The following is a 13217-nucleotide window of genomic DNA, read 5'->3' on the forward strand; positions in this document are numbered from 1 at the left end:
GTGATGCTGTCTTTTTAAAGCTCACATATTGTAATTGATACTTTCCAGTCTATACTGTAGCCTCGATGCAGTTGGTATTGAGGTGGAAAGGACCTTGCTCTCCCCCCCCCCATTTTACAGATAAAGAAACTGAAGGTCAGAGAGGTCACAAAGGTAGCTAATTCCTTCTTCCCCAAACTGGTCCCTCTTTTCCAACTTCCATTCCTGTCAAAGGCTCCCCCCTTTGCTAGGCTTCTCATCTTTGATTCACCACCACCCCCCCCCTCAATTTTGAAGCTTCTCACATTAAATCAGTCACAAGCTTCCCCTGCCTCTCCGTGACCAGAGCCTTGTCAACATCTCCCTTCCCAGAGAATCTTTCTCCCTGTACCCTCTTTCCACTCCCACGGATCCCTGCTACCTGCCACGTTTCTGTAACTGGACCCCACACAATGTGCCCTGTTCTCCAGACTCATCCTCTCTTTCTCCTGGGATGGACTGGTCTTCTTACTGTCACCCTCCCGTTTGTCTGCACACCTTAACAGTTGCTATACTTCTTGCTGGGAATGCCCTTTCCCCTCCCCACCTGCTATGCCCTACTTATCCTTCAAGGGTCAGTTTAGAGCCCCTCTCCTTGACCAAGCCTGTCTTGCTGCTGCTGCTGCTGCTGCTGCTGCTCACAGTGATTTTTCACTTTCTTTACTGTCACCACAAGACAAACAGGACCTAACCACCTGACACCTTCTTCTCTCACATGCTGTCTTTGCAATGATTATTTGGTCACTGGCCATAGATGGAGACCTAGAGCTAGAAGGGACCTTGGAAGTTCTGCCCCTTCCATTTCTCAGAGGAGGAAACTGAGACCCAGAAGAAGGAAGTGGTTTGCCCAGTTATCAGTATATCAGAGTCAGAATTTGAACCCAGGGCCTCGGACTCTGAATCCAAGGCTATTTCTATTACCCCCAGCCTCTCAATTAGTGAGTAAGTTCCCTGTAGGCAGGGTTCGAGCTTTATACTCATTTTAAGCACCATAATGACAGGGTGCACAGGACTAGATTTACAAGGAACATTTAACAAACAGCTGCTGGTTAAAGTGAGCTCTTAGGGACCATGGGTGATCTCTAAGTTCCTCCCAGTTCCAAATCCCTGATGCTATCATAACTAGGGGGTGTGGCCTTCCCTAGATGCTCACACAGCTGGTCTTGGGAAACAGCTGGCTTCCGGCAGAGAGCTGCTTTGGGAAGCCTGCTAAGCTCTGATTGGAGGGTCTGGATCATCCCACCGGGGCACACCTACTGAAACACTGGTAACCTTGAATGATGTACATTGACACATCAGGGGCTGCCTTACATGGGATGATCTGAATGACGCGGGCTTTCTTCATGTTTGCTGGCAAGTTGCCCGTTCTCATGTTTTCTTTCATTATTCGAACGTTTGTCAATTTCTGCAGTTGGAAATACAGAGAAGAAGAGTTATGTTGGGGGGTTCCTGAATTCGTCTCTGCAAGACATTGTAGTGGCTCTTGGAAGAGCAGACCCAGGAAGTGAGGGTCTCATTCATTTCACTTCAACTCTTCGGCTTCAGAAAACAGTAGGGAACATGTCCTGCACATTCATTCATTCGTTCATTCATCCATCCTTCCATCCTTCCTTCCTTCCTTCCTTCCTTCCTTCCTTCCTTCCTTCCTTCCTTCCTTCCTTCCTTCCTTCCTTCCTTCCTTCCTTCCTTCTTTCCTTCCTTCCTTCCATCCATTTATTTACCCATTCAACAAGGATTTAGTAACCAGCCACTCTGTGCTATCCACTAGGGGTACAAAGACATTAACAAAAGTATCCTTGTCCTCAAGGAATTAATCCTGCTATGTAAAGCAAGATTACGGCATCAGGTTCTAAGACTGTGAGAAACTTTGAAAGGCAGTGTGGCTTAGTGGGTAGAGTCCTGGACTTGGGGGCAGGAGCCCTGAGTTTGAATCAGACACTTAGCCCATTAATCCGAGGTAAATTCCTTTCCTTCTCAGGGACCAGTTTTCTCATCAGTGAAATGGGGATAATATTTGTACTACCCACTCCACATTTGTTGCTCAACAACGCCGGTAAAGTGCCTTTCACTCAAAGAAATGCGGATTGAATTACCAGGTCACATTTCAGTTTCATAATACATTCAATTACATGTGGACATGTGAACGGGATTACTAGAATTACATTTCAGCTTCACAATATTCATTTTCACATAGAAATAAGAATTGTATTATTATTGTCATTTTGTTAGGGAAGCACTATGTTTTCACAGATAGAGGGCTGGCCTTGGAGACCCTGGTCTTCCTTCTGACAGATCCTGGCCCATGAAATCAAGGGTTCAGCCCCAAACCATGACCACTGCCATTATTACCATGTTCTGTCTATCTGTCTATCTCTATTTCTCTCTGTCTTTCCCTTCCTCCCTCCCTCCCTTTCTCTCCCTTTCTCTCCCTTCCCCCCCACCTCTCCTTCTTATCCTCATTCCCGCCCCCCCATTCACTGGTCTGCAAATACTTCCTAATAATAACAGGGGCCCCATATCTATGGTGCTTTAAGGTTTATGGAACAATTTCCTCACAACAACACTGCCAGGAAATAGAAGAATTATCTCTATCCGAGTACCTTGCCCAGAGTAGCAGAGCTCAGGAGTTGGCAGGGTTGGGGCATGAAGCTGGGCATTCCATCCTGCCCAGCTCTCTTCCCACTCAGTCAGGGGGTCAGCTCACCTCAATGCAGCCTTCTGAGTATAAACTGTCACAGCTCAGGGATGTGGGTGGCATAAGGTTGATCTCTCCATTTGGCCAGATTCACACCCAGGGCCAGCCCTCTTTCCACTGCCCCATATCTGCCTCCTTCCTGAATTTGCTTTCATGCCCAGGGCTCCTATTGTTTCTACATTGTTGGTGCAAACATCCATCCACTTGCCACCAGTCTTCTCCAGCCCAGAGAGGTCCAAACGTTGGCACTTACTCTGAATTCTTCTTCAAGGCCGATTTTGTCCAAAGGTGCCGAGGGGCTGTGAAGGGATTGGAGATGCTTCTCCAGGGAGGCCACGTCCAGCTCAGTGTCCCCATAGAGGTAGTGTTCGAGTAAGGCTTGGTAGATGAACGTGTACTGCATCTGAGTAGGAGAGAAACAAGGCAAGGAACAGTGGGAAGTGAGCAGCATGGGGGTCTCAGGTGCCCCTGGCCCTACCCCGTCAGACTTCTCAGGCCCCTTGTCCTCCTTGGTCCTCAAAAAGGAAGGGGTGGGTATGTGTGTCTGGGGAGGGGAGGGTAAGGGAGGGATATAAGTGCTTGCATGGAAATGTCTTCTCCATGCTCGTGCAGCTCAGGGTCTGTGCTTCTGTAAACCTGAACAGTTTTATTTGTTCTTGGTTTTGTCTCCACATTTTGTTTTTGTAGACCACAGACACTTCCCGACTTTCTACCCCTCCCTCACAAAGAACAATGAAACTCAGCAATTACAGCTGACAGGGTATGCACCATTCAACACCCAGAGCCCCCCACCTGTCTCTTGAGAGGGGCATAATCCCAGACTGGAGTTTAGCCTTCTATAGTCTACAGATGAGGAGCTGAGGGGAGGAAGGGCAGGGCCTTTGATCCAAACCCATCAGCCACCAGTCATTTTATGGGGCTGAGTGGCCCCTATGTAAGTCTGAAGGCGATCAGAATGGAAACGAAGGCTTTCACTCACATCAGTTTGAACCATCTGGGGCCGCTGGTTACGGATCCGGGAAACAAACTCAAAGACATCGACCTTCTGCTCAGCATGCATCATGTCTATGATGGCGTCGATGACGATGAAGGTGCCTGTCCGGCCCACGCCAGCACTGGGAGGGGGGAGGGGGGAGAAGAGGGGGAAAAGAAGGGAGGGAGGGGAAGGGAGGAGGGAAGGACACAGAGAGGGTGAGAGCCAGGGAGGGGGGAGGGAGTGGGGATGGGAGAGAGAAAGAGAGAGCGCCATTACTGGTAATATTTATTGGCAGATCAACAATCTCTGGGCATAAATAATGAAGCTTTGGCACTTCCTCCCAAGGCTCAGACTCCACGGAGGAATTCCAGTCCAGAATCATGAATCTGAAATGTTGGGGCTGTCTGTGGCCGCTAGCAAGGTCCCCATGCCGATCTTCGGTAATGCCACTAGGGGGAGACCTCCCCTCAACGATGATCCCCCCATTTCTGCAGCCTGAGCTTTCAAAAGTTTGGGTGACTCCTGGGTTGTTCACCTTGGACAGCCTGGCTCTGGCATGGGGGAGAGAGTCACTGCAGCCAATGGGCCGCACCTCGATTCAGAGCCCATGGCAGAGAAAAGGGGTCTCTCTTCTCTACTTTGGAGGTTGACTTTATAGAGCATTTTAAAGTTTGCAAAGCACTTGACAAGTCTTTCCTCACAGGATCCTCTCAACAGCCCTGGCAGGGAGGTGCTGCTACTGTCTCCACTTTACAGATGAGTAAACTGAGCTAGGCAGAGGTGAAGTGACTTGCCCAAGGTCACAGAAATAGTGTGTCTGAGGCAGCAAAGAGGAGAAGGATGTTGTTGTTGCTTTTAAGGCTTCACAAAGTGCTCTCCCCACAAGCCTCCACGCAAACTGACCGACTTGCTGGTCCTTGAACTCAGCCTTTGTGCCTCTGCACAGGCCGTCCTGCTCCTCTGGAAGGCCTCCTCCTCTCAGCATTCCTACCTTCCTTGGAGGCTGAGCTCAGGCGTCACCTGCCAAGGGAAGCTTTCCACGACACCTGCTGGTCATTTGTACGCTGCTGTGCTCCCTGCATAATGGGAGCCCATCGAGGTCTGGGGCAGCTTTTAATTTTTTAATTTTTAATTTTGTCTTGGCATTCCAAACACTGAGCACAGCTCTCATCAAGCCGGACTGGACTGGGAAGATGTCACACTGTCTTCAGAGAAAAGATCTGAGGGGATGCTGATTGGCTTCTCATCAGGAAGAAACTGAAGAGTTAGCTCAGGTGCCAAGGGGCTTCCTGGCACGCCCACAGCCAGCCTCCCTGCAGCTCAGGCGCTGGCATGGCCTCTGCAGCCTCCCCCTTCTCTGGCAGACCAGCAGGGGGTGCATGTCTCTACCCATGACAGGCTAAGGATTCGCGTTCATCACATGGCTGTGGTCAGGCATCTTCTTAGCACATCTTTGCAGGGGCTCATCTCTCAGAGTCCAGGCATGGTGCACCTTTAAAGGTCAGTGGTTCCTTTCACCGTTCCCACATTCATAATTATAAGGAAATGCTAACTTTTAGAGGTTAGAGAAAATAAGATAAGTCCATGGGCCCCCTGAAATTTACCCATGGCCCCCAGACTGAGAAGCCCTGGGCTAATCCATGGAGAAGTCTACAATCTAGGTGGATTGAGGCAGGGCCCACACAAAGCAAAACTCATGCCTTTTGAATTACCACCAATCAATGAGGCTCCGGAGTGTCAGTACACCCTTCTCTCTCCTGATTCTCCTCTTACCTCTCTGACCACTGCTCTGTCTCCTCCACATCATGCCCTTTAACCGTAAGTGTCCCTCAGGCCTCTTTCATAACCCCCTTCTCTTCTCCCTCAATATCATTCCACTCGGTGATCTCACCAGCTCCCATGGATTCAATGACCATCTCTATCCTGATGGTTCTCAAAACTGCCCCAATGTCTCTGCCAACCTCCAAATAGCCAAGTGCCTTCCATCAGATACCTTAAACAACACATTCAAAACAGAACTCACTATCCTTCCCCCTTGGCCCTTCTCCTACTTCCCTATTCCTGTTGAGGGCAACATCCTCCTCCCAGTCCCTGGGACTCCCAATCTTGGATTCATCCTGGATTCCTCACTGTCCCTCCCTGGTAGAGACTTGTCAGATTTCACCTCTGCAGCATCTCTCGTAGATTTCATCTCTGCAGCATCTCTGGTAGATTTCACCTCTGCAGCATCTCTGGTAGATTTCACCTCTGCAGCATCTCTCATAGATTTCATCTCTGCAGCATCTCTCGTAGATTTCACCTCTGCAGCATCTCTCATAGATTTCACCTCTGCAGCATCTCTCATAGATTTCACCTCTGCAGCATCTCTCGTAGATTTCACCTCTGCAGCATCTCTCGTAGATTTCACCTCTGCAGCATCTCTTATAGATTTCACCTCTGCAGCATCTCTCGTAGATTTCATCTCTGCAGCATCTCTCATAGATTTCACCTCTGCAGCATCTCTCGTAGATTTCACCTCTGCAGCATCTCTTATAGATTTCACCTCTGCAGCATCTCTCGTAGATTTCACCTCTGCAGCATCTCTCATAGATTTCACCTCTGCAGCATCTCTTATAGATTTCACCTCTGCAGCATCTCTCGTAGATTCCACTTCTGTAGCATCTCTAGTCAATTCTACCCCTGCAGCATCTCCTGACTATGCTCCTTCCTCTCCTCTGACATCACCCCCACCCTCTTGCAGGACCTCATCACTTTACATATGGACTATTGTATTAGGCTGTGAGCTCCAACTTCTCCCCACTCCAGTCCATCCTCCATAGGACTGCTGCCAAATAGATCTCCCTAAAGCGTATCATGTCACTCCAGAGTGACTCTCCATTTCCTCTACAATCAAACACTTCACACCTGGGCTCTGGCCTCCTTTCCCACATGCTCCTCCACACACTCTACATTTGTTCTCCTGCACACATTACCCTCCAATTTCTGGCCTTGGCACAGCTGTTTGTCCATGACAGGATGCTTGCCTTCCTTATCTTCACTTTTTAGATCCCGATTTTCCTTCCAAGCTCAGTGTGCATCAGGTCCTACCCTTCCTGACTCCCTCACTTACTAGAGCCCATGCCTCCAAATCCTCTACCAGTATCTTGTATATTCACACCTCTGAGCACATTTTCCCCCAATAAAATGTAAAGTCCTTAGCAACAGGGACCATCTTACTTTTGTCTTTCCATCTCCAGTGCCTAGAGGAGTGCCTGGTATGCAGGAGGAGATTATTCTGTTTTTTTTTTTGGTGAGACATTTGGGGTTAAGTGACTTGCCCAGGGTCACATAGCTAGTAACCGTCAAGTGTCTGAGGCCGGATTTGAACTCAGTTCCTCCTGAATCCAGGGCTGGTGCTTTATCTACTGTACCACCTAGTTGTTGCTATTCATTTTTTTAAATTGAAAGGATATCAAGAGGAAGAATACTTGAAGAGAGAAAAAACAGGCCCAGCTAGGGGTGATGGGGCAGCAGGCAGGTTCCTTGGTGGTTTGGGGGTGGTTGTCTGATTAAGCCCTGAAGGAAGAGTGGTTTTACAACTCATATGGGGGGAAGTGGGAGAGGCTTGAGGCCAGGCAAATAGGAGAGGACACCTAAGGCCAGTCAAGAAGGGCCCTTGAGTAGGCCCTGACATGTGCACTGGGCTTTGAAGGAAATGAGGGATCTAAGAGGCAGAGGTGAGGAGAGCCATCCTATGAAAAGGCAGAGAGGGGGGTCATGATTCCATTCATTATACTTGCTGCACCGATCACAGTCATAGCTTACACTTATGCGGGATGTTAAAACTTATGAAACACTTTATATCCATTGCCTAAGAGTCTAGCAGATACACAATTTATTAACAATATATCCCTCAGCAAGGATCTGAATCCTCCTATGAACATTCCTCAACTTAATTGCTCAGCTGCCTTTTTTTGGGGGGGGCAGGGCAATGAGGGTTAAGTGACTTGCCCAGGGTCACACAACTATTAAGTGTCAAGTGTCTGAAGCTGGATTTGAACTCAGGTCCTCCTGAATGTAGGGCCGTTGCTTTATCTACTGGGCCACCTAGCTCCCCCTCCCCATGCTGCATTTTAAAATCGTCTCTCAGGACAGTAACAGTGACTGGGGCCCTTGCTGTCTCATCCCCAGGAGCATGGGATGTTTGCCTCGTCTTTCCCGGGTCTGTAGAGATATAGTCACAGATTTCCCTTCCTCAGCTTCCCTGCTAACCAGGACACGGGGTTTTATAGGGAGCTGCCACTAAGACCAAATGTTTGTTATTTGAAAGTTGGGGGGTGGGGAGGGAAGGGGGTAATGAGTGCAGACATTTATGTAGAACCCACCTCTGTGGTGTCATTGGAGCCTCAGAACAGCTCTAGGAGGTGGGTGCTAACATCCTCACTTTGCAGATGAAGAACCTGAACCCATCACCCAAGTACAGGTTTCTCCTGACCATGGTCCTTCAATTGCCCCAGCCTATCTCTGGTTTATTCTACAGCCAAAAGGAAAGAATTTACTGGAGAAAAATCATAGGTGTTCTAAGATGTCACAAGTGGTACTTATTGGCACTTCAGTATCAGGGAAATTGTGGAGCTTTAGAATTAGGAGATCTGGACTAGAATTTCCCCTCCAATCCTCACTGCCTGTATGATGGTTGTCTCATTTCTCTAGGCCTCAGTTTACTTAGATACAGGGGCAGCTAGGTGGTACAGTGGATAAAGCACCGGCCCTGGATTCAGGAGTACCTGAGTTCTAATCCAGCCTCAGACACCTGATACTTACTAGCTGTGTGACCCTAGGCAAGTCACTTAACCCTCATTGCCCCACTAAAAAAAAAAAAAAGTTTACTTAGATATAAATGAGGGGATAGGACCGGAGTTCCTCTAACATCCCTTCTATCATGGAATAAGCATTTATGTACTTTCTAGGTGGCAAACACTGTGCTAAGCACTTTACAAATATCATCTCATTTGATTTTCACAACAACTCTGTGAGGTTGATGCTATCAGTATCCCCATTTTTACAATTGAGGAAACTGAGGCACACAGGTTAAATGGCTTGCTTATGGTTACAGGGTCTGAAAGCAGATTTGAATTCAGGTCTTCTTGACTCCATAACCACTTCACTTTCTCTATAATAATTAAATCAATAAAAGAGAGAAAGAGCCCATCAACCATTTGGTCAATGCAAATGAAAACAATAAAAAAGCCAACAAAAATTCTATTAAACATTGAAATAGAAATATTGAACATCAAAGAAGAAATTAATAAGAGCAAAAAATGAATTAATAAATAAAACCAAGAACTATGTTTTTTAAAGTTGATGAACCATTAACTGACTTGATCTAAGAAAAGAAAGAAAAAACCCCAAAAGATCAGAACCAAAACTGAAAAAGCTGAATTCACAACCAATGAAGGAAGAATAAATAAAATTATCAGAAATTCTTTGACCCAATTTTATGCTAAGAAAAGACAATTTGCACTAAATAGATAAGTGTTTACTGAATTATAAAAGCCCAGATTAACAGAGCAGGAAACAGAGAACTCATCCCGATTTTAGAAAAAATGAAATACACCATAAATGTACTATCAAAAGAAAGAAAAGTGAATTATAATTTAAAGAATAATATATAAGTTGTTGGCAAAAATAGGAAAGGAAGGGGGCAGCTAGATGGTGCAGTGGATAGAGCACCGACCCTGGAGTCAGGAGTACCTGAGTTCAAATCCGGCCTCAGACACTTAACACTTACTAGCTGTGTAACCCTGGGCAAGTCACTTAACCCCAATTGCCTCACTAAAAAAAAAAAAAAATAGGAAAGGAAGGAGTGCTACCAAATTCCTACTATGATAGAAATATGGCCTTGATACAGATTCCAAGGAGAGTCAAAACAGAATTAAACCAATATTCACAATGAAGATGATCCTACAAGCTTCCATTTCCATGGGGCCCAACAGTTTACAAAGGGCTTTACCCTGGGCACTGTCTCTGCCATTTTTTAGCCATTTGATTTTTGACAAGCCATGCTGAGCCTTAGTTTCCTCATCTGTAAAATGGAGTGTGTCCTAAATGACCTTCCAGGCTCCTTCTAGCTCAAAGGCTCTGGGAGCCTCTGCATCAATTTTCAACAGATACAAATTCTGTTTTTAAAGGGGCAGAAAGGATGGAAATGATTTCTGGGGCACCCATACGTGACACCAACACCTGTGACTGGTGGCTCTAAGCCACAGGACATACCTGCAGTGAACAGTGATGGGTCCTGCATGGGAAGGATTCAAGGTCTTCACCTTTTTCAGAAACTTCAGCATCCCAATGGGGGTGAAGGGCACCCCAAAATCTGGCCAGCTGGTGAAGTGGAGCTGGGTCACCAGCCGTGGGGCTTTGCAGCCATCATGGAGCTGCTGAGAAGACAAGGAAGTCGAGGGTGAGCCTGGCGGGTGGCATGGTGGAGGCCCTGGCGCTCACAGGTGGCTGGAAATCCTGCCAGCTTCCCTCTCAGCCCTGCTGTGTCCTTGCAGGTGAAGACACAAACCCAGAAACAGAATATCTCTTTGTGAAGTCCTGCCTTTGCAGGAATCCCTGTCTCCCTCAGAGCTCTCTAGGCAGGAAAATACAGGTTCATGGACACTTATTGGGTGTGTGTTCAGGGTTCAAAGCGCCTTTACTTGTTTGAGCCTCATTTTTCTCACCTGTAAAAAGGGGATAATAATACCTTTGGCACCCACACCGCAAGACTGTTTTGACACTCCAGTGAAATGATGCAATTAAAACACTTGGCCGATCATCAGGCCCTGTGTAAGTAGCAGCTATCGTCACTATCCCAGCTCCCGGTACATATGAGACACTGAATCAATGATTGTTGGCTCAATGACTGATTAGTATTATTGGACCACATGTCCCACCGGATGCAGGAATCAAGATGAGGCCTGTCACATTGGTTAGTTGTATTTGCATCCTAAGTTTAGAGTGAAAGCGACCTCAGCAGATGCCCTCATTTTCTAGATGAAGAAACTGAGGACCAGGGACACTTGGCCAGAATGGCCAGAGGCATTCTGTTCCCAGGAGAGTCCTCAGGCTCACTCAGGGTCTGCTTGCTTGCTCTCATCTTGGACAATGCCAACGAGCCTGGCAATCTGGATTCCCCACCAGTGACAGACCAGAAAAGTAGGCTGAGAAGTAGGCAGGGATGGAGGCAAATGGACAGCCTGACAGGGAGGGAGAAGATAGAAAAAGGAGGAAAAGCAGGCACAAGAACAGAACAGGCTTCAGTCTCTGGCTATTTATTGTCAGGACGAGAGCTCTTAATCCTGTGTTTTTAGGAAGAACACTCCTGGTGTTGACACTTCCCTTTAGAGGACCAGCGGCAGACCGCACTCACCGACTGTATACAAAACTTTCGAATGGTGTAGTCCACCAGGACGATGCAGTCCTCCACAGAGACCCGGATATTTCCATACATCCAGCACCCCTGGTCTGGCCAGTACTGATGGCATTTTTCCTAGAATAGTAAGTGAGGAGAAGTTAGCAGGTCCGTGAGCCTACTCACCTTTGTTGATACACCTGATGACTGTGGGATCTAAACTTGAAAGGGAATATTCTGGTCCAGTCTTCTCATTGCACACAGGAGGAGCTGCAGGGTGGGCCAAGGACAACAGGCATGAGGAATCACCCTGGACTCGCCTCAACCTGATCCCTCATATCCAAGCAAGTGTTAAGAATTGCTGATTGTACCTCAACATCTCTGGTGTCCATCACTTTATCTCCCCCAACACAAGAATCCCATCCTCATTCCCAGTAGTTGTGGGTGCTTTTCCCCTCCTCAGCCATGGAGTATTTAAGTCTTTGTATATGTCAGGCATCCCCTCAGAAAGAGATTTTGCCTTTATGTGTCCATATCCCAGCTCAGGGCCTTGCACACAGTAGGTACTTAAAAATATCTGCTATAGATTGAAGCGTCACTTTTTCTACTTGGTTTTTCTTGTTGGTGTATTTTCTTTGGCAAGATGGCTAATATGGAAATACGTTTTGCATGACTTCCCATGTATAATTGATACCATATTGCTTGCCTTCTCAAAGGGTGAAGGAGGGGGGAAATTTGTAACTCAATTTAAAAAAAAAGTGAATGTTAAAAATTTTGAGACTGTAATGGGGAAATATTTAATGAAATAAATGAAAACATATTTGAAAAATAACTGCTGGACTGAGGGAAATGTTATTGACATGTTGAAGCAGCAGGTGGGGATTCCAGGCCAGACTGTAGGCCCGCAGACTCTGCCAGGCTGAAGGGCTGGCTTCTGGTCTGAATCTCTCCATCACTGGCTGTTTTTAGCATGTCTCCTTTCTCTTTCCAGGCACAAATATGACTCAGGTTTCAAACGAGATATAAAGCCAAGAGGCACTCACAGTTATAGGTGGCTCTGCTGAGGACACAGCATCTGCATGCTGCCTAAGCTGGCCACCTCCTGTCCTGCTCTTCTGACCCTCCACCCCCCACACCACATGCTCTGTGATCCAATGATCCTGGCCTTCTGGATGCTCCTGGAACACAGTGCTTTGAATCCCGATTCTGTGTCTCACACAAAAATCTTTCCTTCCCTTTTCTGGGATTTGACACCCAAGCCAGCTAGTCACTGGCTAATGGCACCTCCTACATCTGTGACAAATGATAACAGCAAAGAGAGTCACTATCAGGGCACAGGAGGTGACTCCTTTGGGGTTCAAAATCTGGGTCTACTCTGAGTCCAGGAGCCTGGGTCCCAATGATGGGTTCTTCACATGGCAGCTACATATAAGCACACGAATCTAGCTTCTCACTTGTCATAGTGACCCAACTGGAGGTGGTGACTATTGCCCTTCCAAAGAAGATCAGCTATCTCTCTGTGGCCTGGGCTCTAACCACAGCCATGTCCCAACCCCATGCCTGCAGGTCTCTCTGGCTCTTTATATTGGATCAATGCCCACCCCAACCCCCAGTTTTTTGGGGGGAAGCAGATTGCACTGGATATTGGGAATATTTTCCAGGAGAAGTCAATTGTCCCACAGGCTGGGGAAGTTCCTGAGAATGAATTTCTGAAGACCCAAGAAGATATATTTTAGGTGAGAAAACGAGGCAAAGAGAGGTTAGGTGACTTGCCCAGGGTTACACAGCTAATAAGTTTCTGAGGCTGGATTTGAATTCAGGTCTTCCTGACTCCAGGCCCAGCATTCTAGTTCCAGTTTCAGAAATGAGGCCTTTATCAGAAATGCTGACTGTAAAAATTGTTTCCCAGTTTTATGCCTCCCTTCTAATTTTGGCTGCATTGCTTGTTTGTACAAAACCTTTTCAGTGTAATCAAAGTCTTCCATCTTGCATTTCATAATATTCTCTATCTGTTGTTTGGACATAAATTGTTTTCCTCTCCATAGATCTGAGAGGTAAACTATTCTTTCCTCTCCTAATTTATCTATGGTATCACCTTTTATGTCTAAATCTTGAACCCATTTTGACCTTATTTTTGTCTATGGTGTAAG

At 46.9% G+C, this 13217-nt stretch overlaps 1 protein-coding gene across 6 annotated transcripts in view; it reads right to left on the reverse strand.

Moving 5' to 3' along the window:
- Window positions 1–13217, reverse strand: part of PTPRE (protein tyrosine phosphatase receptor type E) — a 172539-nt gene that overhangs the window by 12862 nt on the left and 146460 nt on the right. For 5 of the 6 annotated variants that reach the window (XM_043984523.1, XM_043984524.1, XM_043984522.1 and 2 more), the window contains 5 exons: window positions 11086–11205; window positions 9945–10108; window positions 3693–3828; window positions 2967–3116; window positions 1330–1423 (listed from right to left, as the gene is read on the reverse strand). In XM_043984523.1, the coding sequence (XP_043840458.1) occupies window positions 1330–1423; window positions 2967–3116; window positions 3693–3828; window positions 9945–10108; window positions 11086–11205 (664 nt within the window). The remainder of the gene's footprint in view (window positions 1–1329; window positions 1424–2966; window positions 3117–3692; window positions 3829–9944; window positions 10109–11085; window positions 11206–13217) is intronic. The other variant, XM_043984521.1, reaches the window with a different exon arrangement.

The sequence above is a fragment of the Dromiciops gliroides genome, chromosome 2 (assembly GCF_019393635.1).
Source record: "Dromiciops gliroides isolate mDroGli1 chromosome 2, mDroGli1.pri, whole genome shotgun sequence".
Lineage (NCBI taxonomy): Eukaryota > Metazoa > Chordata > Mammalia > Microbiotheria > Microbiotheriidae > Dromiciops > Dromiciops gliroides.